This window comes from Fundulus heteroclitus, chromosome 15 (assembly GCF_011125445.2).
Source record: "Fundulus heteroclitus isolate FHET01 chromosome 15, MU-UCD_Fhet_4.1, whole genome shotgun sequence".
Taxonomy (NCBI): Eukaryota; Metazoa; Chordata; class Actinopteri; order Cyprinodontiformes; family Fundulidae; genus Fundulus; species Fundulus heteroclitus.
The window spans coordinates 14253065-14278000 of record NC_046375.1 but is presented as its reverse complement, the minus strand read 5'-3'; the positions used below and the strand labels follow the sequence as shown (position 1 = coordinate 14278000).

The following is a 24936-nucleotide window of genomic DNA, read 5'->3' as shown; positions in this document are numbered from 1 at the left end:
TCAATTAGCTATACGCCTTTCTTTTGACTGGCATGAAGCTGGAGTACCCAGAGAAAACCCACACATGCATAGTGAGAACATGGAAACTCCTTGCAGAAAGGACACCAGGTCAGGATTCAAACCCAGGACCTTCTTGCTACAGTGCTACAATCTACACCAATGCCACATGTACTATACAGTTTGTTATATGTCAAAAATAACCTGACTGAAACTGTGGATAACATAAAGCAGGAAAGCCACACTGGACTGGCTCACCGATCCCAAAAAAAAAAAAAAAAATGTATGTAATTGTGTTAAGACATTTTGAAAATAGTTTAATGTGACATAAACCTATTCATGTGAGAAGATCAGAGATAAACCAATATTTCCGGTGGTTTTGATTTATCTGTTTAACTTCTGGTGTTATCCTACACAAAATTATGATGAAAAAAAAACAAAAATAAGCCAACACTAAAACCTCTATCTAAATTTAATTGAATATTTCTAAATATTTCTTAATGTTTTCTTGATGTGCTTGTCTACCAGATGTGCACTTCAAAAATCCGTCCTTCGTTTAAGAGTGGCAGGAAGAAAGTTATTGTTGAAAGAACACACAAGCTTGAAGTATCCCAAGCAGGAGACCCAGCAAACATGTGGATAAAGGTGCTCTGGTGAGAAAAGACCTGAAAAGTTTTTTTTTTTTTTTATCTTCATTAGAAACTACGTAATCAACACTGCAGATTACCATGAACTCACCATCCCCACTGTGGAACATGGCGGCGTTAGCATTATGCTGTCAGGATGCTTTTCTTCAGCACAGACGGGGAAGCTGGTTAGAGTTGATGGGAAGATGGATTGAGCTAAAGACAAAAGCGATCCTGGAAGAAATCCTGCTGAAGACTGCACAGGAATTAAAACTGAGGCTTGGGCCCACCGTCCAGCAGGATAAGTAAGCTAAAGGTTCAGCTAAAGCTACACTGGAATAGTTTAGATCAGTCCTTTTTCATGTGTTAGAATGGTCAGATAAAAGAGAAACATCTACTGGAAAAAAAATGTTAAGGTTATCCTGCCAACAATCTGATAGAAACACTTAGTTTAAAGTAGCATATTATTTCTGTCTTGATACACTAAGCAGGGTACTTTTGGTGGTTTGTGATTCACATGGGAAAGTCTTTGTTATGCACCATGACCTACTATGGGCCACAGCTATGTAAGAACGGTCTTTCTTACATCAAGCCTGCAGACTTGTGTGAAAAGTATACAAACAAAATCTGCATTCAAAACCTTTGCTGCCCAGTCTCATCAATAAACGTGCTGCAAGCCAAGGAGTGTAATAAATGACAAACTAAAAGAGATGCAATTAAGTAAGTATGTGAACAGTTCAAATATATATTGTAAACTTTGATGAAAATTGTACTTTAAACATTTATGAGCGTTCACTTAAACCACGAAAACATCTTGGGAGATTAGAGTTGTTTTAACATGGCAGAAGTCTGCTTTTCTGTCACTGTATCTGTTAACTGGTAAATTAATCTCTGGTTCATCAACATATAGACTCTACAAGAGTTAGTACTGCAGGTAAAGAATTGATGGATCATAACCTCCTCAACTGAACCTCACTTGAATAAATTTTAACTCTTTGGGTCATATTTAGGCTGCTTACTCAACACTAAAACTTGTAGCGATCAAACATTAATCACAGGATGCATTCAGTATTTACAAAGATTTTTAATTTTCAGCAGAGGAATGAATATCTCGTCGTAGTCTTTGACCATGTCCATGCTGGAGTCTGAGTGACCCTGCTCTGCTGCTTAAAAATCAGATCATTACACTTAAACTCTTTGACCGTCTCACTTTGCTAATCAGCAACATCAAATTTAAACATGATTGTTCTCCAAAGAACAAGAGGCTGCAGTTGGCTCATACTTATTAATACAAAACTATCTGAAAAGGCCCGAATACGACTACAGACATGGTAAAAGTCGGTTAGAGAAACCAGAAAACAAGCAGTTCACTCTGGGGCCGCTGGCTTGGCTATATTTGCCCTGACTCTTGCTTGGTCCACAGCATCCAACATGTTCTTGCTATCCATGGCCAGAGTGTGTGCAGCGGCCAGCATCTGCTTCTTGCACTCCTCCTTTAAAGATGTGATGGCGTTCTGCTGGGCCAGGTGCATTTTTTTGATCAGCTCGGCCATGTCATTGTTGAGCAGCTTCTGGGTACCTTCGATCTGTGGTGCAAGTGAGGAAAAGGATTGGATCAGAAAAAAATAAAAGATGGCCTCATAGATATATATATATCTTTTTTTTTTTGCAGAGTCCTGCCTTTGTGCATTTAAGTTAAGGATATTAGTCTTTAAACACCATGCTTTTCTTGTGTTTGAAATCCTACTGTACCTCAGTCCTGACCGACTCATGTAAACTGGGCAGCACATCATCCACGCTGTGGATAAGATCCCTTAAGGCCATCCCAACAGACTATGAGGACAGATCAATAAAGAAAATGAATCAGGTGTATGACTCAGGAGGATTTGCTCTACCTTTTAAATTAGCCAATAAAACAGCAACGACCTACAAAGTGGAGGTTGAGGGCAGGTAATTTGTCTCAGTGTACCTTGACGATGGTGATGTATTGTTCTGGCTTCAGCTCGGCGATGTCATTCTTGAATTGGACAACAGCTTTGACCAGGTCCATAACGTACTGGTATACTTTATCATCAGAGCGGTCAATCTCTGCTGTGGGAGCAGCCTAAAGTGGAGTTTTAATTGTTAAAAGTATTAATTTACAATTAGTAGGGAAAAAGTATTTTGTCTACTTTAAATGACCAAACACTTAGAGATGGGGGAATTGTCTACCTGTGCTTTGAGTCGTGGGGGTTTCTCAGGTGGAGCTGGGTGGAAAGAAAGATCCCTTTACCGAACAGTAAAAGGGAATCAGAGTTGAATGTAAAACAATATATTTTTTCTTAGAGCTTACCGTGCTCAGTTTCATCTTCAGTTGGCTACGAAGACAAAAACAAACATGTTTTTATGCATTAGAATCACAAAATTCTAGTAAGTGTTAAAAATAATAAAATATCTCAACTGAAGTAGTACCTAATGTAGGCATTAGACAAGAACAGAAAATGTTTTTGTGAAACTGCCACTTTCGTAATTTTACTGCTTGGGTCTTTAGATCCAGTTCTAACAGTAACACCTAAACATCTGAATATTGTGAAAAAATCAATATCGGAAACTCCTGGTACACCCTGACCAGACTTGATCTGTTATAAACTGATATGCTGTGAATAATACAAGAAGACACATTAGTCTATAGACTATCGCAACGTCCAAAATAAAAATAGTTTAATTGTTTAATTTAATGCAGGGAAGTCTTTTGACAAGGATTGTTGGAAATTTATAATTGCTAACTTAATTATTTTTGGATCCAGACATCTTTGTCGTGGACCAGATTATCATACAGCTCACTAAATGCTTGTGTAAAAAAAAAATGTCTTGATTTCTCGGAGCTTGAATCTTGAAAGAGGCATGCTTGTCCAGTCTCCCCTCACTGTTCTCTATATTAATTTAACTGCTGGCAGCTGCAGAACCAAAAATATTTGTGAAATTCAAACAGCTAGTAGAATCCATAAATTGTGTTTATATGCTGATAATGTGCTGCCCTTTCTGGAAAATGTAAACCCCTCTTACAGAGACAATATCCCTTATAAATACATATTTAACTATTTAAAACCACTAAAATAGGAATACATCAAAGGCATTCCCCATTTCCCCTAATATTCATCTTCTCTGTAACCTTTTTTTTTAACAGAGTGGAAATGCTAAGAACCTGGGCATCAGTTTTTCTAACAGGCTAAATGGGTTGACATGATTAATTCACTTCCTGAAATGAATGACAAATATTGAACTTTTTCACAATATTGGATAATGTATGTATCAACCTTTGGCCTAAATACAAAACACTATGTCAGGATAAAGAACGAATACTGCACAACAGCTTGAATCCCATTCCACGGCTGTGAAACATGGTGATGGCATCATCTGATGTGGGGATGTATTAGCAGCAACAGGTAAGCTTGTCAGAGTCGATGGGAAGATGTTAGAGGCTACAAAAGACTTGAAAGGGCAAATGTTCACCATTTAGCAGGTTAAAACCAGCCAGAGCTGCAAAAGAATGTTTTTTTTTTTTTTTTTAGACAAAAGCATATTCATGTGTTAAAATGCCCCAAATTGCAGGCTAAAATCTAATTGAAAATCTGCAGTGAGATTTGAAAATTGGTTTTCACAGATACTATGCAAACTGACTGAGCGTGAGCTACTTTTGAAAACAATAGTCAAATAGCTGAGAGGTGCAAAACTTGAAAAAAAACATGATGTAAACCAATTGCAGCTTTAATTTCAGTGAAAAAGTGGTCATTCATTTTTTTATAGACTATAACATTGACATATTTCCTCTAGGAACTGTATTGTCACTTGCATATCTGATCTTGTACACATGGACACCTACCCTTGAGCTGGGAGTGCCATCTTGTCCCATGGGGTCCTGCAAGAGAACAGGCAGGTTCATTTTACAGATTAAAGACATGGGGCCTCTCTTTTGTACTGTTATCAGGGGGACATTCAATCTAATATTAGTGGGGCATCGAGGCTGAACAAGAGTTTCGGTTATATTCAAAGGTGCCTTGTTCCGGTCAGGTTCCACGGTAACATTGAATTGGTGAGCAGAGGAACACAGGGACACAGAGAGGGGATTGACAAAAGCTAGCGATGCTCTGTTTCCCACCAGGAGTCGCTCCTCCTTCTCCAGCCACTTCCTATCTTCCATCATCTGCTCTTTCTGTAGCTTCAGAGTGTCCTGCATGTGTTGTCTCTCCTTCTGCCACAGCTGCTGGGCGTCCCTCCTACTGTTTGGCTCCGTTTGCAGAAACTCGCCCTCCTAATCCAGTGAATATAGAGTTTGTTTAAATAGAAATGATTGACAATTAAAGCATTCCAGCTGACAGAAATAAGCTTCATTTTTATTTTTTTATCTAAACATGACTAAAGGTCTTACCCCTAAGCTGAGGCGACGGGGGGACCTAACTGGCAGGGCAAGCGTGTTTCTGGAGTCAATCGGGGATTGGTATTCACAGGGGCTGGCCAGGTCAGGTGAGCTGGCACACAGAGCCTCATTCAGCTGCACAAAGGTACAAACAGATCAGTCCCATTGTAAAAATCCTGTAAACATCTGAAGTTATTTGCCCAAACTGCCGCACCTGAATATGTAGACCGATATTGAGCGTGTTCCCAAACCGGCTTGGCTTCGTCCTTGAGGGCTTCAGTGAAGGTGAAACAGGTAAGTCAATTTAGGAAATCTGACCTGCTTTCTTATAATGTATACAATCATACAAAATAAAATGAACAAGTTTTTGTTTGTTGTTTTTTGTTTGTTTTTTTTTACCTTGGGGGGAGCTCCTGCAAAGTTCACCATTGGTTCAAAAAACTTAGTGGTGCGTACTCTGTCTCTGTCTCTTTCTCTCTCTACCGCTTCCTCCTTCTCCATCTTGTGGACGTCACTGAAAGAAACATGTTAGGATCATGTTTCTATAAACTGAATTAAATTTGATTTAAACATGACCCGATTTACACACAGCTATACAACTATTAAAAACTGATAAAAGAAAATCAAAGAAAATGAGTGAGTCAGTAATTTTAATTGTGAAAAAAAAAATCCAAAATGATACACAGTGAACATGAACATGGCTTACTATATTTCTTAAAGCTTCAGCTGCAATACACATATCTTAATATACAGTATGTTCCCATAGTTGCTGTATTACTGATAGCAAGCTGTCCAGGAAAGGCTGCACTTTCATCCTACTGATATAAAATTTCTACATTTTCTTTGTCTCAACCTTTCTGGAGCTAGGAGAAGTCTTGCAAAAGACTTAAAATATTAATAATAATTAGACTCAATGTATTAAGAATGTAACCTGACAACAGCCAGCTGCATGTCTTGCTCCGCCTAGCTCCACTCACATACATCTGGGACACGGCTCATTGAAAGTGATTTCCCCAACCAATTTTATTGTCTGGCCAATCAGGACGCAGGGCGGGTGTTTCCTGGATGTGACGTAGTGGAGAAGTGACCGTGAGATTCCAACAACAATGGCGGCTCGCATCGAGGAAGCAAGCGTTAGCATTGATGCTGCTATTTCTTCTGTGTTGTCCAATCTACCTAATATTGTTTCATTAAAAGAACATCAGAGAACGGCTCTGAAGGCTTTTGTTGGTGGAAACCATGTTTTCGACCTTCTCCCAACCGGATTTGGCAAGTTTGGTTTTCCGGGGCGCGTCCGCGGACGCGCAACGCGGACGCGCCCCGGAGCGGTTAGCGGTTAGCGCTAACCATATAAGGAGGCCTATTAGTCCTCAACGCGGTCGGCCCGGGATCGACTCCGACCCGCGGCGCTTTGCCGCCTGTCTTCCCCCCTCTTCCTGTCAGCTCACTGTCAATAAAATGCGTGCCACTAGAGCCGCAAACACATACAAAAAAAAAAAAAAAAAAAATATTTTCCTGCGTCGCTCTCATCAGCGTCACGGGTTAGCTTCGGTGTGAGTGGTTGAAATAGCACGTCGATAAAGATGACAGACAAGTGGCATATCCAATCATATGCAAGGAGTTTTGATAAGGCCCAGCCTTCAGTAAAGGCAATTCCTATCGCGGTGTCCCAGATGTATGTGAGTGGAGCTAGGCGGAGCGATACATGCAGCTGGCTGTTGTCAGGTTATTAAGAATGTGCATAATTATTAAAAATTCCTATTATAAATATTTACAAAAACTTTTAGGTTTTTAAGTTTTTCATAGTAAAAACAATGACAGTGAAAGCAGGAAATAATGTCTCATTTTTGCAAAGACTAAAATAGAAAAGTGAAACAAGTCACATGTCTCACTTTCATATAGCTGATGATGCAGTTCTTCCTCCATAAGCTAAAGATAGTTTAGGTTTTTAACCTAGCTGCTTACTAGAATTGTTTCAGTTCCCATTTATGATTAAACAATTGATGAAGTTAGCAGTGGAGTTCAACAGGGTTATATCAATGCTTGTTTGCTCCAGAAATTTGGTGCATGTAACTGTCAGGATGCAGCGTGAGGGCTGCATGCTGAGCCTCTCTCTCGTTAATGCGCAGCCTGATGGGTTCCACCTGTCAGGCTGCAATTAACCCGCAACTGCCTCCACCTGGTCCCACCCCTATTTAAGCATACCTCTCTCTGCTCTCGTTGCCGGCCCGTAGTGTTCACTTCCGTTCAGTCTCAGTCTGTTTCATCCTCTGTTGCGCCTCTGTCCAGAGATCTTTCCTCGTCTGGTTGCCAGAGTTCCCGCGCCCGCGCCTATCTGCTACTCCAGGATCCTCTCAGCTACAACGGTCTTCAGCTCTGCAGCTCTGCCTCAACGGTCTTCAGCTCTACAGCTCTGCTCAACGGTCTTCAGCTCTGCAGCTCTGCCTCAACGGTCTTCAGCTCTACAGCTCTGCTCAACGGTCTTCAGCTCTGCAGCTCTGCCTCAACGGTCTTCAGCTCTACAGCTCTGCTCAACGGTCTTCAGCTCTGCAGCTCTGCTCAACGGTCTTCAGCTCTGCAGCTCTGCCTCAACGGTCTTCAGCTCTACAGCTCTGCCTCAACGGTCTTCAGCTCTGCAGCTCTGCCTCAACGGTCTTCAGCTCTACAGCTCTGCTCAACGGTCTTCAGCTCTGCAGCTCTGCTCAACGGTCTTCAGCTCTGCAGCTCTGCCTCAACGGTCTTCAGCTCTACAGCTCTGCCTCAACGGTCTTCAGCTCTGCAGCTCTGCCTCAACGGTCTTCAGCTCTGCAGCTCTGCTCAACGGTCTTCAGCTCTGCAGCTCTGCTCCAAGGACTTCCGCTCCGCAGCTCTGCTCCACGGTCCTTCGCTCCCGAGTCACCTCCGGGTCAGTCTCCCCGTGTTCCTCCTGCTAGCCAGCTTCCGCACCCTTCACCTCCGTCCATAAAGACTCTGGTTCCTCTCGTCATTCACTCATCATTCTGTGCAATAAAACTCACTTCAAGAACTAGCTCTGTGTGTGCGTGCTGTGTCCGGGTTCATCCAAAGACAAATCATGACAATTACGGGCCGGCCCAAGGATGAACCCGAGCACGCACAGAGCCTAGGTGCGGAAGCTGGTAGGATCCGCCCCACCTCAGTTCCTGTCTGCGTGCTCAACTTCCTGTCCGCGTCTCAAGATCCCCGCTCTCGACTTCCTGTCTGTGTCTCCAGTTCCTGCCTGCGATCCCTAGTTCCTGTCTCCATGCTCAAGTTTCTGCCTTAGATCTTTAGTTTCCTAGTTTAGCTTTATTTTCCGGATTTGTTTTCCAGATTCTCGTTCTTAGTTAGACATCTAGTTCTCCAGTTTCAGTTGTTGTTGTTTTGAGTTATTTTGACCCCGAGGTTTTGAGTTACTCAACATTCTTTGGTTTTCCAGTTTTCCAGTTTTCCTTTAGAGTTCTTTAGTTTGGTTGTTCTGCTTTCAGAAAATTCATATAGGTTTAACCATGGTTTTGGTTACCCTAGGATCTTTTGTACTTTAGAATTATTTAGGAGTTTTTTTGTTTTCTTTAGAGTAGTTGAGTTTCTGTTTGCTTTGGGTTTAATTTTCTTTCTGCTCAGTTCTATTGTTCTAGGTTTACCTTTAGTCTTGCGTTGTGCATCTAAATTCTAGTTATTTACCTTAGATTTCCTGTTTTTCCCGTGTTCTTAATTCTAGCTTTAGTTATCTAGTTTTTCATTTGTTTTAGCTGAACCAGCCCTCGTCTTCCTGTTTTTGCTTTGTTTTATAGTTTAGTTCTAGGTTTCGGTTCCCCTCCGAGTTTTCTGGTTTATTTGGTTTTCTCGTCTAGCCCCTGTAGTTCCTCTCGAGTCCTGTCTTAGTCCCATAACCTCTGTCTTAGTCCCGTAGCCTCTGTCTTAGTCCCGTAGCCTCTGTCTTAGTCTCGTAGCCTCTGTCTTAGTCTCGTAGCCTCTGTCTTAGTCTCGTAGCCTCTGTCTTAGTCTCGTAGCCTCTGTCTTAGTCTCGTAGCCTCTGTCTTAGTCTAGTAGTCCCTGTCTTAGTGTAGTAGTCCATTGTTTCCCTAGCCTAGTCCTCTTGTTTGGTCTCCTTCTGTGGTTAGGCGCTGCCAGAGCTCTCCGGCGCTTCTAGTCGCCGGCTGAGTCCTCTGGCGCACCCGCCTGTTGCTGCCCAGCGCATGCAAGCCGCCACCAGAGCCCTCCGGCGCTCCCATGTCGCCGGCTGAGCCTCTGGTGCGATCGGCCAGTTGCTGCTCGGCGCATTCCCTGTTCCCTGGCGTGTTAGGACGCCCTCTGTTCGTGTTCCCTGGCGTGTTAGGACGCCCTCTGTTCGTGTTCCCTGGCGTGTTAGGACGCCCTCTGTTCGTGTTCCCGCGTGTTAGGACGCCTTCGTTCTTGCTTCCCCTGACGTTCCCATACGTCAGTTCTTTCTCCAGGGGTAACCATACACCAGTTGTGCTCCAGCGTTTCTATACGCTGTAGAGCCCTAGTGTCATGGCCCGCCTGTACCTTCCTCTGGCGTTTCCACACGCCTGTCCTCTTCCCTGGCTTTTCTGTATGCTAGTTGTGTTCCACCGTTTCCGTACGTTGTTGAACCCTAGCATAGCAGTACGCCTATACCTTCCCCTTGGCGCTGTGTGCGGCCGTTCTGCCTCGGCGTTTACCTCACGCCCCGGCAATCTTACCCTTATGCCCCGGCGTTTCCCACACGCCCCGGCGATCTCTTCCCTTGCGCCCCGGCGTTTCCCACACGCCCTGGCGATCCCTACTCTAGCGCCCCGGCGTTTCCCTCACGCCCCGGCGAGTTACTTACCCTTGCGCCCCGGCGTTTTCCTCACGCCCCGGCGAGTTTCCCCTTTGCGCCCCGGCGTTTCCCTCACGCCCCGGCGAGTTGCTTCCCTTGCGCCCCGGCGTTTCCCTCACGCCCCGGCGAGTTACTTACCCTTGCGCCCCGGCGTTTCCCTCACGCCCCGGCGAGTTGCTTACCTTGCGCCCCGGCGTTTTCCTCACGCCCCGGCAACCTCTCTCTTGCGCCCCGGCGTCTCCCTCACGCCCCGGCGAGTTACTTACCTTTGCGCCCCGGCGTTTCCCTCACGCCCCGGCGAGTCTCTCCTTTGCGCCCCGGCGTTTCCCTCACGCCCCGGCGAGTCTCTCCTTTGCGCCCCGGCGTTTCCCTCACGCCCCGGCGAGTTGCTTACCTTGTGCCCCGGCGGTTCCCTCACGCCCCGGCGATCTCGTCCCTTGGGCCCCAGCGCTTCCCTCACCCTCCGGCGTACCTTCCCCTCGGCGTTCCCATACGCCCGTTCCTTGCTCTTGGCGTTTGCGCACGCCCGTTCCTTACCCCCGGCGTCTCTGTACGTTAGTGGTGCTCCAGCGTTTCCTTGCGCTGTTGAGCTCCGACGTGTCAGTCCGCCTGTCCTTTCCCCCTTGGCGTTCCCATACGCTCGTTCCTTGCCCTTGGCGTTCCCATACGCCCGTTCCTTGCCCTTGGCGTTCCCATACGCCCGTTCCTTGCCCTTGGCGTTCCCATACGCCCGTTCCTTGGCGTTTTTGCACGCCCTTTCCTTTCCCCCCGGTGTCTCTGTACGTTAGTGGTGCTCCAGTGTTTTCTTGCGCTGTTGAGCTCTGACGTATCAGTCCGCCTGTCCTTTTCCCCCCCCTTGGCGTTTCATACGCCCGTTACCTTCCCTAGCGCTGCTGTTGGCCCGTTCCTTCCCCTTTGGCGTTGTGTACGCCCGTTCCTTCCCCTTTGGCGTTGTGTACGCCCGTTCCTTCCCCTTTGGCGTTGTGTACGCCCGTTCCTTCCCCTTTTGGCGTTGTGTACGCCTGTTCCTCCCCCTTGGCGTTTCTGTACGCCTGTTCTTTGGCGTTTATGTACGCCCGATCCTTCCCTTTTAGCGTTGTGTACGCCCGATCCTTCCCTTTTGGCGTTGTGTACGCCCGTTCAATCCCTTTGGCGCTGTCAAGCGCTTGCTCTTTCCCCCGGCGCTGTCAAGCGCTTGCTCTTTCCCCCGGCGCTGTCAGCGCTTGCTCTTTCCCCCGGCGCTGTCAAGCGCTCGGACCTTTCCCTGATGTGCCACGCCCTAGTCGTGCTCCGGCACATCAGTGTTTTTAGCTCCTTGGGTTTCCCCCGTGATCTCTAGCTCCTTGGTCCCCTAGTGTTCTCTAGCTCCTTGGTCCCCTAGTGTTCTCTAGCTCCTTGGTTCCCTAGTGTTCTCCAGCTCCTTGGTCCCCTAGTGTTCTCTAGCTCCTTGGTCCCCTAGTGTTCTCTAGCTCCTTGGTTCCCTAGTGTTCTCTAGCTCCTTGGTTCCCAGTGTTCTCTGACCCCTTTGGGTCCCCTAGTGTTCTCTGACCCCTTTGGGTCCCCTAGTGTTCTCTGACCCCTTTGGGTCCCCTAGTGTTCTCTGGTCCCTTTGGGTCCCCTAGTGTTCTCTGGTCCTTTTGGTTCCCCTAGTGTTCTCTGGTCCCTTTGGTGCGTGCTGGCTTTTTGGTCTCTCAGTTTGACTCTTGCCCGCCTTCCTAGGCCCCCTCCACCCACCCAGCGTGGAGATTCTGGGCCGTCCGGTGTCCGGCCTTGGGGGGGGGGTACTGTCAGGATGCAGCGTGAGGGCTGCATGCTGAGCCTCTCTCTCGTTAATGCGCAGCCTGATGGGTTCCACCTGTCAGGCTGCAATTAACCCGCAACTGCCTCCACCTGGTCCCACCCCTATTTAAGCATACCTCTCTCTGCTCTCGTTGCCGGCCCGTAGTGTTCACTTCCGTTCAGTCTCAGTCTGTTTCATCCTCTGTTGCGCCTCTGTCCAGAGATCTTTCCTCGTCTGGTTGCCAGAGTTCCCGCGCCCGCGCCTATCTGCTACTCCAGGATCCTCTCAGCTACAACGGTCTTCAGCTCTGCAGCTCTGCCTCAACGGTCTTCAGCTCTACAGCTCTGCTCAACGGTCTTCAGCTCTGCAGCTCTGCCTCAACGGTCTTCAGCTCTACAGCTCTGCTCAACGGTCTTCAGCTCTGCAGCTCTGCCTCAACGGTCTTCAGCTCTACAGCTCTGCTCAACGGTCTTCAGCTCTGCAGCTCTGCTCAACGGTCTTCAGCTCTGCAGCTCTGCCTCAACGGTCTTCAGCTCTACAGCTCTGCCTCAACGGTCTTCAGCTCTGCAGCTCTGCCTCAACGGTCTTCAGCTCTGCAGCTCTGCTCAACGGTCTTCAGCTCTGCAGCTCTGCTCCAAGGACTTCCGCTCCGCAGCTCTGCTCCACGGTCCTTCGCTCCCGAGTCACCTCCGGGTCAGTCTCCCCGTGTTCCTCCTGCTAGCCAGCTTCCGCACCCTTCACCTCCGTCCATAAAGACTCTGGTTCCTCTCGTCATTCACTCATCATTCTGTGCAATAAAACTCACTTCAAGAACTAGCTCTGTGTGTGCGTGCTGTGTCCGGGTTCATCCAAAGACAAATCATGACAGTAACACCATCCATCTTTCCCTCCACTCAGATCAGTTTCCCAGTCCCTGCTGCTGAAAAACATCCCCACAGCATAATGCTGCCTCCACCGTGTTTCACTGTTGGGATGATGAGATGTGTTTGGTTTGAGACAGACTTTTCCTTGGTGGTTGAAAAGTTCAGTTTTAGTCTCATCGAATCAGGAGCCCTTTCCTCCATACATCCGGGGAGTCACCCACGTGCCTTTTGGCAAACTCAAAACGTGCCTTCTTATTTTTAACAATAAGTAAAGGTTTTTTTTTTTTCTTCTGGCCAATCTTCCACAAAGCCCGGCTTTATGGAGTGTACGGCATATTGTGGTCCTATGGACAGATTCTCCCGTCTCTGGGGCCTTTCAGAAAAGGTGTGTTTGTACTGACGGGTCATGTGACGCTTAGATTGCACACAGGTGGACTTAATTTCACTAATTATGGGACTTTTGAAGGTAAATGGTTCAGAACATTTTAGGGGCTTCATAGCAAAAGGGTAAACACATATGCACATGCCAATTTTCAGTTTGTTTTTTAAAATATTTTTTCTTACTCCAAGAAAGATTAAGTAACACTTAAATTACAATGGGATGTAACAAAATAGGTAAAGAGCCAAAGGGGGAAGAATACTTTGCAAATCACTGTATATATAGAGCCACTGATTAAAATGCATTTTAACTATATTTTACAAGGTATTTTGTTTTTGTTTTTTTCTTGCTTAGGCTTAATTTTCAACTCTTGTTCCTGGTTGGGCTTTTACACAATCAAGACTAATAGCAGCTTTAGCTGAAACCACATAGTTTTATAATAAAATAAATATACATTATCAATAAAATACATTTTATTGATATCTGACATTTCACATCAGATATCAGTTAAACCTATCATAGAAATTAGGATCAGTACTGAGTAAAAGATCATGACAGAATTAGAGTTTTTCTCTTTTGGGGGGATCTTTTATTACATTTCTAAATAAATACCTGATCTTGATCACAAGCTCAGTGAAACTGGGTCTCTCTCCGGGATCGTAGGACCAGCAGCGCGTCATGAGTGAGTAAAGAGCAGGAGGGCAGTTGTCTGGTTTGGGCAACCTGATGCCCTGCTCCAACTGGTTAATCACGTCTCTGTTCTCCAGCCAGAAAAACGGCTGCTGCCCACGGCTCATGATCTCCCACATACACACAGCTGCAGAACGACACACACACGCACACACACAACATAACTGAATCCAAGCTCAGATTACTTCACTCAGTAATTCATGTGTTAAGCACTATAGATATAAATCTGATGATTATAAAGGGAATCAGAAAATGTGTCTGAGCTCACCAAACATCCAGACATCACTAGCTGAGGTAAAACGTCTAAAGTTGATGGATTCTGGGGCCATCCACTTGATCGGTAACCGAGTAACAGAAGCTTCAGGGACATTATAAAAAAAAAATGGTAAAAAGTTTTTTTTTTTTTATTCAGATTGCCTTCTCTAATATTCATTAACCACCCAGATCCTCTGATAGATTTTTTTTTTTTATTGTCTCTTCTGTTACCTTTGTAGTATTCTTCATCCTCGATGTACCTGGACAGACCAAAGTCTCCGAGCTTCACACAGTCCGGGCTTGCAACTAACACGTTCCGAACTGCAATGTCTCTGAAATCAAAGTTGAACAATTGATTAAAAAACTCAGACTGAAAATTGGCTTCTTCTTCTTCAGGAATAGGCTTTGTTTCTCTTTTAAGTCGAAGAAGAGACTGGTAGCTGCAACGTTTTTACCCGTTCTGGACTATGGTGACCTAATCTATATTAATGCCCCAGATCAAGTTTTAAAAATGTTAGACTCAATTTACCACGCCTCCCTACGATTTATCACAAATTGTAAGCCTCGCACACACCACTGTGAACTTTATATACGTGTGGGCTGGCCAGCATTAGAGACTCGTAGACTCACTCACTGGTATATGATCATTTATAAGGGTATTCTGCGTCTGCTCCCCTCATACCTCTGTGAGTACATTCAACCAAGAGCGGCTGGACTGTATTCTCTACGTTTTCAAGAGTCTCTGCTTCTTTCTGTACCTAGTATCCGCACTGAAGCTGGAAAGACAGCTTTTCAGTACTCTGCCCCCACAGCATGGAACAATCTTCAGAAAGACTGGAAGTTGAAGGATTTGATCCCGATCGGACATTTCAAATGATTGCTCAAAAGTTTGGAAATGAGTTCTATGGTTTGTAACTGTTTAATGAAATTCTAATTTAGATAAATGTTATTGTAAACTGTAATGTAATTTGTAATGTAATCTTTTGCCGCTATCTTGGCCAGGACTCCCTTGAAAAAAGAGATTGTTAATCTCAATGGGACTTTTCCTGGTTAAATAAAGGAATAATAATAATAAATAATAAAGCAAAACGATGGAGCATGAAAATGCTACTGCAGCCGATCATGACAGGCCACAGTCTGCTGGGGTAATCAGGACACATTTATGCACATAAACAAACGTTTGGCTCAATAAGAAGCTTTGTCCTTGAGAGAAACCTTCAGCTTAGCTCAATCCAAACAGGGGAAAGGGAATGTTTACATTTTTATGCAGGCGAAAAGGTAATTTCTTTTGTCAATGTTTTGTTTTCACAGAGGCTTGGAGCTGTGAAAGGCGACCTTGCTGCCTGAATCCTACTGATAACGTCCAGTTTTTCTGCGAGTAGCATAACTTACTCAAATATTCTGCCTAACCTTCTGTATTTTAACCTCGCGGCAATTATTTTAGTCAAAATATTTAACTGATGTTCATAAATCCCAGAAAAAAACTGATCATATCTTTGTTGTAGTTTGTCAAATACTCTTGTTTTTAAGTGTTTAAAGGGGTTTTTCGTCCCTTGTAGTCCTAAGTTAAGCACAAAGATCAGCACAAAGCACAAATATATTTTCAGCACAAACATATTTTTCTCAAGAACAAGCCCGCCTGCTACGCCTCACGCTGAGGAATTCAGCGTGTGTTGTTCAGGAGAGATGGTAGGATAGAGCTGGAGATGGATAGACTGATCAGGGCCTCATCTGCAGTAATGTGGCTGCTGCTCCCGTCTGTTTTGTTAAAGAATGAGCTGAGCCAAAAGGCAAATCTTTCCGTTTCCATGCACATCTACGCTCCAACCCACAGCCATGGTCATGAGATATGAATAATAACCCAGAAAAATGGCATCCCAGTAGACAAAATCAGCTGGGGTGACTGGCTGAGATAGGATTAGGAGCTCAGAGTAGAGCTTTTTCTCCTCCACAATAAAGGAATCAGCAGAGGTGGTTCAGGCAGATGCAACCTGCAAACATGTATTTGGAGACTGATAACTTTGGAGGTTTTCAGAGAACACTCTAAACAAGAAAGTAAAGCACAATATAGAGCACAAGTTTCTAAGTTTATGTTCCATATAAACCCTCATTTCTCTGCATGATAACTGAAAATGTTTTTAAACCCATTCTGAGTTTTGAATTCTGATTTATCTACAGTAACCTGTGGTTCCTTTTAGAGAGAATCCAAGTGAAGCGGTGATAAAACCCTCAAGGACTCTTTCAATTTATGGAATCTGTCGATCAAATATTTAATAGAAATGTGTGATTAAAGAGGCTATAAATTGGAATGAGACCCAACACACATTTAGTGACTTTTTAAGGTCAGGTACAACAAAAATCAGACACAAAGCTCTTTTTTTAAAAGACTATGGGGCTGATCAGAGGGGCTTGGGTGAAGCCACAGTGCCCCCTACAGACATAACTGAACTAAGGACGTTTGTCTTTAGATTAAAGACAATTTTATAACTTAACAATTGATTATTCGTTATTCTTTATTCTAAATAGTAATATCTGTGACTCTTGTTGAGGTCTTGTAAAAATATAAACAATTCATAAAAGGAGATAAAAAAACAACTAAGAGTGTCAATACAAGATAATCTACATATTCTTTATTCATCCAGTTTCTCTTCATACTCCTTTTGTTGTTGTTTGTTTTCAGTCATTTCTACAGATCATTTAAAAAAAAAAAAGTATTCATACATCTTGAAATGTTGAGGTATGAATACGAAATATAGACCAAAGTGTTTCGCATACAGACCAAAGTGTAACTGTCTTCAATGTGAAACACTGCATGTGGTAGGAAACTAGCATTGCATGTGGCCTTGGACACAGTCTCTCCGTTGTGAAACATGGTGGTTGGAACGCGATGCTTTGACAACGCTTTTCTCCAGCAGAGAGAGACAAGCTGATCCCAGTTGATGGGAATATGGTCGGGGCTACAAAAAGGACAATCCTAGTAGAAAACCTGTTAGATGCTGCAAAGACCAGGGCTGAGGTTCATCTGAAAGCATACATTACACCCCGACAGATTGAGCCAGCGCTGCAATAGAGGAGTTGAAACCCAAGGATAATCATGTTTTAGAATGGCCCAGTCATAAAAATAATTTTTATTGATACTATGACGGAGCTATTTTCTAAAGAAAAGCTATCAAATTGGGCTGCAACTGCAGTAAAAGGGGGCTCTACATCCATTAATTCAAGAGAACTGAATGCAAATGTTAAAAAAAATTTAAAAAACATGTTCTTCTTTGAACTACTTTGTGTTTGCCTATCACACACAATTCCCATAATACTTGGTTAACACTTTATAAAATGTTCAATAGTTCAAGGAGTAAGAACTGTTTTTTTAAGATCCCATTTGGTAATGCCTTTTTCTTGCACAGCTTTGTGGAAATTATCTTTTAGTGTATTGACTTTTTCGTTATTTTTGTTGTCCTGCTTTCTTTCAAAAACGACACATGCTGTCACTCCTGTAAACAAAAATCTTATAATATACTAACTGCATGCAGAACTTGACCTTTCAGACCTGTAAAGAAGACTAACCAAATTATTATTATTATTATTATTATTATTATTATTATTATTATTATTATTATTATTATTATTATTATTATTTCTCACCTGTGCACCATGTTGCACCCTCCCAGATAGACAAGGGCTTTGCAGATCTGCAGGCTGAACAACACCAGGGTTGTGTTCGTCAGCTTGTTCTGGTTCTGTGTCAGGTAGTTACCGAGCTGTGGAGATGATTTAATCCGTTAGATAACGTTCACCTATTCAGCTTCAGCACTGACCACACCGTGTTGGACGTAGCCACATGGGCGGTTTAACGAAGACGCAAAGGGCTGGGACAAACCTCTCCGTACTGGTAAAGCTCCATGACGATCCACACAGGATCGTCCTCTATGATTCCAATCAGCTTGACGATGTTAGGATGATCCAGGTTCTTCATTATAACTGCCAAGCAGAGTTCATCCTTAATAAATATCGTTCACATCTGCAAAAATTCTTTATTTTTCTTTTTTTTAACCAATTTTAGCCCTCGTTACCTGCTTCACTCATGAATTTCTCCATCACGTCTGGTGAACAGTCCTTGCAGGTCTTTACTGCCACGTTGACTCTTTCGCCATTCTGTCCAATAAAACAACGAACAGATATGTTTTCTGGCTCCAAATGTGTCTCCTGTCCAGCCTCTGTTGTAAAGTCTGATTTTGGTTAACAGGTTTAACTCTGTATAGGCTGAGCAGATTATTTTATCATTCTTTATGATAAAATAATTCTTTAATATTTATTTAAAAATTGATTTAGTGTTTTAGGCATTTTTGGTATTTGAACCTCATAATTTTTAACTATTCTCATTTTGTGTTGTCTATTTATTATTTGGTATGTATATACATATTTATATTAGTTAGTTGTCGCTGTGTACAGGACTTTGGACAGAGGCATCTGTATTAAACGTGCAATATAAATAATGTTGACCATGACATTGACATTGAATACTAACTTACAGCTTTTTTGTACACTCCGTCGTACACTTCGCCAAAGAAGCCCTCCCCGAGGATTCGGCCCAGAACAATGTCACTTCTATCAATCCCATACTTCACAGCTACGGTGAGACAGACATGTTTAGGGACTGGGAAAAAAAAGGGTTTCGACTTCTTTTATCTTAAAACGGCCATGCGTGACAGCTTCAGACAAACCTGATTTTGGCCTCTCGTCAAGAATCTCACAATAAATATCAGAACCTGAAAAAGCAAAAGGAGGGAAACCTTGAATAAAGACGCACACGACTAAAAAAATGTAGAAAATCAGAGGTTTTAGACTCACCCATACTGTGTCTGGCTGAGCTGTGGTCTCTTTTGAATGAACAAAACAAGATAAATCATGACTTTTTAATTATGGCTCCTTAAGGGTGTTAAGAGGGTGATCCGGTAAAACATCTCACCTTGTGGGGATGTCAGGAAGGGACGACCGTGCCGGGTTGTGGTCTAGATGGAAAGAGTTTTTTAGAACATTTGTTTGAAGAACTTGATTTACAATCCATGATATCGCTGTCCATTTTCAGACAGTGGTAAGATAAGCACACCTTTGTTTGGTCGGTAAATAACGCTGTCGTCCGTGTCATTTTCCAGCCGATAATATCCATCAATGAGATCCATCATGTTCTCTGCCATAGGGACCGTAGCCACACTAATGGACAGGTTCTGTTAAAGAAGATGGAGCAGGATGGAAGCAGGATCAAATATCCTTGGAGTCTTGTTGTTTTTAAATTAAGCAATAACTTAGGGAACCTTTAGAGGTTTTTCTTTTTTTCTTCTTCTTTTTTTTTTGGCTTCACTTACTTGTTTGGCGCCTTCGACGCTGATGTTTAGGAGCGCCTTACCGTCGCTCTGTGGCAAGCACTGGATTTTCTTTATCTGTTTGAAGTCAGTTAGGAATAACGCCTGTGGCACAAAATGACAGGTAGGCTGGTTTATGATGAAAGAGCATTGCTTGATTTGTGACATAATTAGGCTTCAACTTATGGCTGTAAACAAGTCATTTCTTCCCGTGATGTTTGTAAGGGACCACTTTCACAAAAGTAGTCTGAACGGGCAGCTTTTGAGTCATACTTTCAGACGTTTTACTTGCTCTTTGAGACAGAAAAGCACAAAAATGCTGCTTTATCAAGCCATGTTTTAACACACTTTCTATTAACAAATGGCCTTACTACAAATGCCACACAATGATGCAATAAATAATCCCTGCCGAAACATCTTACACCAACATTTAATGACTATTTTTTCAGAAGTGGTTTTCTCACCAGAAATTGACGAACAAACACCTAGTTCAGGCTTGGAGTGTGAAGTAACGCAGCATTTTTAAGTTGTGAACTATGAGAGGGAATTAATTCCCCTTTAATCCGTGTGAACTTAAACTTTAGCCACTTCTTGTAAAGTGTGAAGCTGCTTCCTCCCACTATAACCGTGAAACACAAATGACACGTTCTGCCTGATTATTTCTTCATCCCTCCTGCTTTCATAAATAAAGCTTGGAGCTGCCGATACGTTGATTTAGACAGATGCAGAAAGACGGCAGAAATCCTCATGGTGACCAGTGGAACAGATGGCACTAAAACCCGATTTAGCAGCAGAACAGGGTAATGGTACCGGCTTTAAAGGAAGCAGTTTCCTTCCAGGTGAGACAGACAGCTGATACAACACAGCAACGAGTAGCAAACATGAAGATATTACAATGCTCGTAACGATTTGGGAGAAATTCATGGAATGAGACAGGTTAGGAAACATCTTTTCGCTTACCGCTGAATCCTTCTGAGAACGTTGCCGAATGCCCCTTCCTCCAATGACCAGCTCCACAGACAGACTCCAGCCTTGCTGGTGACGGACGCAAAGGTTTGTGATGTTAACGTACAACACTGTGTGTTTGGAGTGCCCGACAATGACAGCCGTAGGATTTTATGGCTCATGAGGAGCTTTACACCACTCACCACTAGTTCACATGGAAAGGCCTCTTCATCATAGTTGATAAACGTCTTGAGGGTCTCGAAGAACTTTATCATACAGTCGTCCTCCTTGAGCATTGCGTACTGTTGAAATGTTTGCTGGATCATCTTCCTTAGCTGCCTAGACTGGATCACAATCCCAAACAGTCGTTTACATACCGTAGACATTTAGAGTAATTTTTTTCATGTCAATGAAAAAAAATGTAATCTGCAGGTGCCTGTAAATATTGGTTAAGAGGTTTACCTTCATGCTGTTTATCAGTTGCTGTGGGAAAAAAAGGTCCAGGCCGACTTCTTTTCTAAAGGACACAGACATGTTCTGTTAAAAAAAGTGGGACACAAAGCGCTGAAGATAGCTACAGCACTGTCCGCAAACTTTTGTTTCTTAGTCTGGGTTAGTTGAGTTGTTTTTTTGTTTTTTTGTTTATTTAGCATGTCAAGGATTTACACAGCCTGCAAACATAATTATACCCTTTGAAGGAGACAGGAGGCTTTCAGTTCTTCTTTTTCACTTTGAAATACTTCAGTTGCAGTCCATATAAAGTGCAACTGCTATGCTTTGGTCTGCATTCCTTAAGTTACCCCCATGTTCTCCCTTTTTAGCCCTGTTCTGAGGTACACCTGAGAGCAACTCGTTTTATACCGTCTCTTTAAATCTAAAGAAGGCACTACACACCCCGTGCCACTTCCTGGTCGTAGGGCGTTCCACTCCACCCCATTCGGCCATTTTTGTAGTATGCTGGGGGACGGTATCATAAACTATGTGGGTTAACACACCCGACAACCAAACATTTTAACTTATCCACTTGTAGCTTCAGCATCCTTTAGCTTAGCCAACAAAACCACAGCAAAAACATGTATAAAAATGGTGGATTTGTGAAATTGTTAAGGTGGAAGTCCATGACCTTGTTTAGCAGTTATGCAGCAAACACTGTGACATAATTGTTCAAAAAACACAATAGAAAACAAAGAAAACTGGCGTGCTGGTGGTGCAGCGGGTAGCGCGACCCATGTATGGAGGCCTTAGTCCTCGACGCAGTTGATCCAGGTTCAATTAAAAAAAAAAAAAAACAACAACAAAGAAAACTGAACGGCTTGAAAAATATGACCCAAACCGAATATAAAGATATCTTTGGACAGAATAAATTCACCTTTCCTGCACCCATAGAGACTCCAAGTATATAACAAAATGCATTTAAGGGCTAAAAAACTGGATGTTGCATGATATGTCCCTTTTAAACTTTTTCTGTTTTTATGACGATACAGCCACAGAATTAAATTTTTGGGGCACTTTTATTGAAGAGACCAAGATAAAGTAGGGCATACTAATACAGTTAAAGGAAATGGATTGATGGTTTTTAAATTGTTTTTAAAATCTAAAATGTGTTAGATTATTATTGGGTATGCCGAAGTCGATACATTTGTAAAGTCTTTTGATACATCTGGGGGCTGTAGTTTGTTCTGCTTCATCAGCCCAGCCTCTGCACAGCTTCCCTGTCCCTGCTTAAGAAAGTGACGCTCCCTCTGCCGTGTTTTGCTGACACATTCTGCATGTAGGTCAAAAATATTAATTTTGATGCCATCACACCAGAACTACCTTATCCACATTTTTGCCATTTCACTTATATCCTTTCTAAACTGCGAATGGGACGCCACTGTCTTCTTGTCACTCTTCCTTAAACTTTTCAGTCATGCAAGTCACAAATCAGACCTTTATGATATATAAATACTCTGTAGCTCAAATTCCCATTTTTCCAAATATTTAGATCTTTTTTATTTGTTCCTAACTTTATATGTTTTCTATTCCTGTTTCTGTAACTACTCTAACCGAAGCAACATCGTCTTGTCTCTTTCAGAATATAAGTTTTGTTCCTTCTGGTAAACTTTTTATTTTTATTTTCAATTTTAATTTAGAAATCTATTATATAAAGCTCATTCTATTGATAGTGATTAGGATGCACATTTTCTCTTTTGTTGTTTGCCCCCGTTTGCCCAGTTGTTTGACCCACTTACAGCTTAGTATAGCCTTTCTTCTCTGCTTACTTGTCAGATTTTGTCTTTTTTTCTTTGTCTTTGATCTTTTTTTTCCACTTGCCTGAATAGTCGCCTAACATCAGGGAATACAGTTTCTAACATTCACACGGATTTTAACAGCCTAAAACCTTATTTTGGAGAAGTTCGGAGCCATTTGATCGTCAAATACAAAAAGACAATTTTACTTCAGAACAGGTGCAGCAAAGTGTAAAAACTTACTCTAGCAGTTCAAAGTTAGATTTCTTTTCAAGGCCTTTTGCATTCATGTCTTTATAGAACCTCCTGTGAAGACAAAGTGGCATGTAAGCATCTGCTAGATTCTGCAAACAAATGTCAGCTATTTAGACTGGCAATGATTTTATGTTATGCAATTCATGTACAAGAAAAAGTTAAGCAAAGCAGCTGCAGTGAAGCCCACGCACAAAGCACCCTGAATTCAAACAACTCATTGACTCGCGAGCTGAGGAATGCAGTGACTCACCTGATCTCCAAACAGCCGAGCTGCATGGCCATCCCATCGCTGACCTTGTTGGCATGATACTGCATGTAGTCACTACGCACCTGTAATGAAAAATTACCTGCTGTTACTCAGAGAAATGGAAATATTGTCCCCTAACTCAACAGTTACACTGTAAATAATAAAGAAAAACGTCTTTATTATTTACTTATTTAGTATTATTTACTATTTAATAAAGAAAAACCTTTTTCACCATTGTTTAGTTTCTGAGATTCCTATGTACCGTACATCAGCGTTTATTTTACTTGCTTTTACAGTTTTTAGGCACGGTTCCATAGTTTCTTTCTGAACGCTACAGCACAAACTTTATAAAATACTAAATATTTTATATTCTAATAATATTGATATAATTAGTTGTTTTGTACAGCAGGAACCAGATGTTTATATTTGCTGTATAAAAATGCACAAAACCTTGTTTGTCTCACCGTCTAACATTAAATCTGACTATTTTAGGTCCGCAAAGATTTCAAAAATAACCTCTATGTCCTTAATAGCCCAGAATAATGACAAAAGGAGTTTTGTTTTTTTTAGAAATTGTATTGACGTTCTTCAATTCCAGATGTTTACGTGCACTAAAATTCCCATAACTTCAAAGAATTTGGGAAAGCCCAAATGAGATGACCATGTTCTGGCTTTGCCAGCCTCTAATACATTAACTCACAATATCTGAGTTAAATGGTGGCACACCTGTGGAGGAGCAGCTTCATTGTGTGATATCATGGAAAAAAACATGGGCTGATTGGGGACCTCTGCAAGTTGGGTTCATCTTAGGATACAATTTCCAGATGTCTAAATGTGATACGTTTTTTTGCAAGTATAAATTCTATGGGAATATACAACAATCATAATATTCAAGGAGGAGACGGTTTCTGTCGCTGGCATAAGCTGGTAATAAAGTTTCAAAAAGCCCAGTGTAACATAGATGGGCCTAAAACACCAATAAGTGAGGAGATAGCCATTACTCCAGAATAAGATAAAAAGCTACATTGCTATTGGCAAATGAGTGAGGAAAAAGATCTTCATTTCTGGAGACATGAAGTGTTTGATTATAACGACTACTGATACATTTGGTGGAAAAAGGGGGAAGCTTGCAAGCCTGAGAACTCGTTCTCCACTGTGAAGAACAAGGGTGGCAACAACAAACTATCTTTCTTTCTACAAGAGAGACTGGTGTACTTCACAAAATAGATAACACCATAAAGAAAGAAGATTATGTGGAAATATTAGGCAACTTCTGAAGTTGCTCTCTGCATTAGCCAAAACGTTAAAGGTTGGGCACAATGTTCTGAAAAAAAAAAAACAATAGCCCCTAAGTATAATGCAATATCTGTCACAAAGGGGGTTAAGGACAACATATTCAATAACAGGGCGTGGCTGTCACAAAGCCCTAATTTCAACACATTTGTTATCAGAGCTGAAAAGGTGAGCGAGAAAGACAACGACAGAGTGAGAATTTAATTCAGTACCTGCTGGTAAAAATAGAGAAAGGTGGATCTGTCCTTTTGAAACCTGTCCAGGAAATTGACCGGAATGTATCTGATCCTAAGGTCATACCTGCACCCAAAAAAGAGGAAAGGTATTAATATTAGACATGTGCTTGTGCTATATCGTACATCACAAGAATGGTCTATGCAACGAAAAAGGCCTGAAAATCTTCCTGCACCTCCACTCAGCCTCCACGTGATGACTCTCGTAGCGTTGTTCAACCTCACCAACCGTCAGATCTGGATGCAGCCAGTGAAGTTCTTCGGACTTTAAGTGCTTCAATAAAAGACCGTAACAGTTTGAGAGTTCAACGTTGGGCCCCAATCGACCGCTGACCAGGATTGATCGTATGATGGCCTGAGGGAAAATTAAACACAATTGGCAAATGTTTAGTACAGGTTTCCTTTCTCCTCCTTTAAAACGTTTGAATTGAATTTGTCACATCTTTAATCTTAACTACTACTGACAAAGAAAATTAACATTAACCCCTTTTTACCTACGTTACCGCAGGTCATTCATTCCTGCTGCTATCAGATTATACAATGCTGCACTATAACTGTAACCATAAC

At 42.6% G+C, this 24936-nt stretch overlaps 1 protein-coding gene across 3 annotated transcripts in view; it reads right to left on the bottom strand.

Annotated features, from left to right (window-relative positions):
- Positions 1 to 1691: 1691 nt before the first annotated feature.
- Positions 1692 to 24936, bottom strand: part of ptk2bb (protein tyrosine kinase 2 beta, b) — a 36344-nt gene continuing 13099 nt past the window's right edge. For 2 of the 3 annotated variants that reach the window (XM_012855877.3, XM_012855878.3), the window contains exons 3-30: positions 24546 to 24724; positions 24349 to 24436; positions 22847 to 22926; positions 22585 to 22647; positions 20576 to 20630; positions 20317 to 20457; positions 20129 to 20203; positions 19172 to 19273; positions 18916 to 19033; positions 18775 to 18817; positions 18657 to 18685; positions 18530 to 18574; positions 18338 to 18435; positions 17879 to 17960; positions 17686 to 17786; positions 17451 to 17566; positions 14040 to 14140; positions 13822 to 13911; positions 13476 to 13680; positions 5419 to 5533; positions 5234 to 5293; positions 5032 to 5154; positions 4486 to 4914; positions 2956 to 2980; positions 2835 to 2869; positions 2593 to 2727; positions 2376 to 2456; positions 1692 to 2209 (exon numbers count right to left, since the gene is read on the bottom strand). In XM_012855877.3, the coding sequence (XP_012711331.1) occupies positions 1991 to 2209; positions 2376 to 2456; positions 2593 to 2727; positions 2835 to 2869; positions 2956 to 2980; positions 4486 to 4914; positions 5032 to 5154; positions 5234 to 5293; positions 5419 to 5533; positions 13476 to 13680; positions 13822 to 13911; positions 14040 to 14140; positions 17451 to 17566; positions 17686 to 17786; positions 17879 to 17960; positions 18338 to 18435; positions 18530 to 18574; positions 18657 to 18685; positions 18775 to 18817; positions 18916 to 19033; positions 19172 to 19273; positions 20129 to 20203; positions 20317 to 20457; positions 20576 to 20630; positions 22585 to 22647; positions 22847 to 22926; positions 24349 to 24436; positions 24546 to 24724 (3033 nt within the window). In that variant the 3' untranslated portion in view covers positions 1692 to 1990. The remainder of the gene's footprint in view (positions 2210 to 2375; positions 2457 to 2592; positions 2728 to 2834; positions 2870 to 2955; positions 2981 to 4485; positions 4915 to 5031; positions 5155 to 5233; positions 5294 to 5418; positions 5534 to 13475; positions 13681 to 13821; positions 13912 to 14039; positions 14141 to 17450; positions 17567 to 17685; positions 17787 to 17878; positions 17961 to 18337; positions 18436 to 18529; positions 18575 to 18656; positions 18686 to 18774; positions 18818 to 18915; positions 19034 to 19171; positions 19274 to 20128; positions 20204 to 20316; positions 20458 to 20575; positions 20631 to 22584; positions 22648 to 22846; positions 22927 to 24348; positions 24437 to 24545; positions 24725 to 24936) is intronic. The other variant, XM_012855879.3, reaches the window with a different exon arrangement.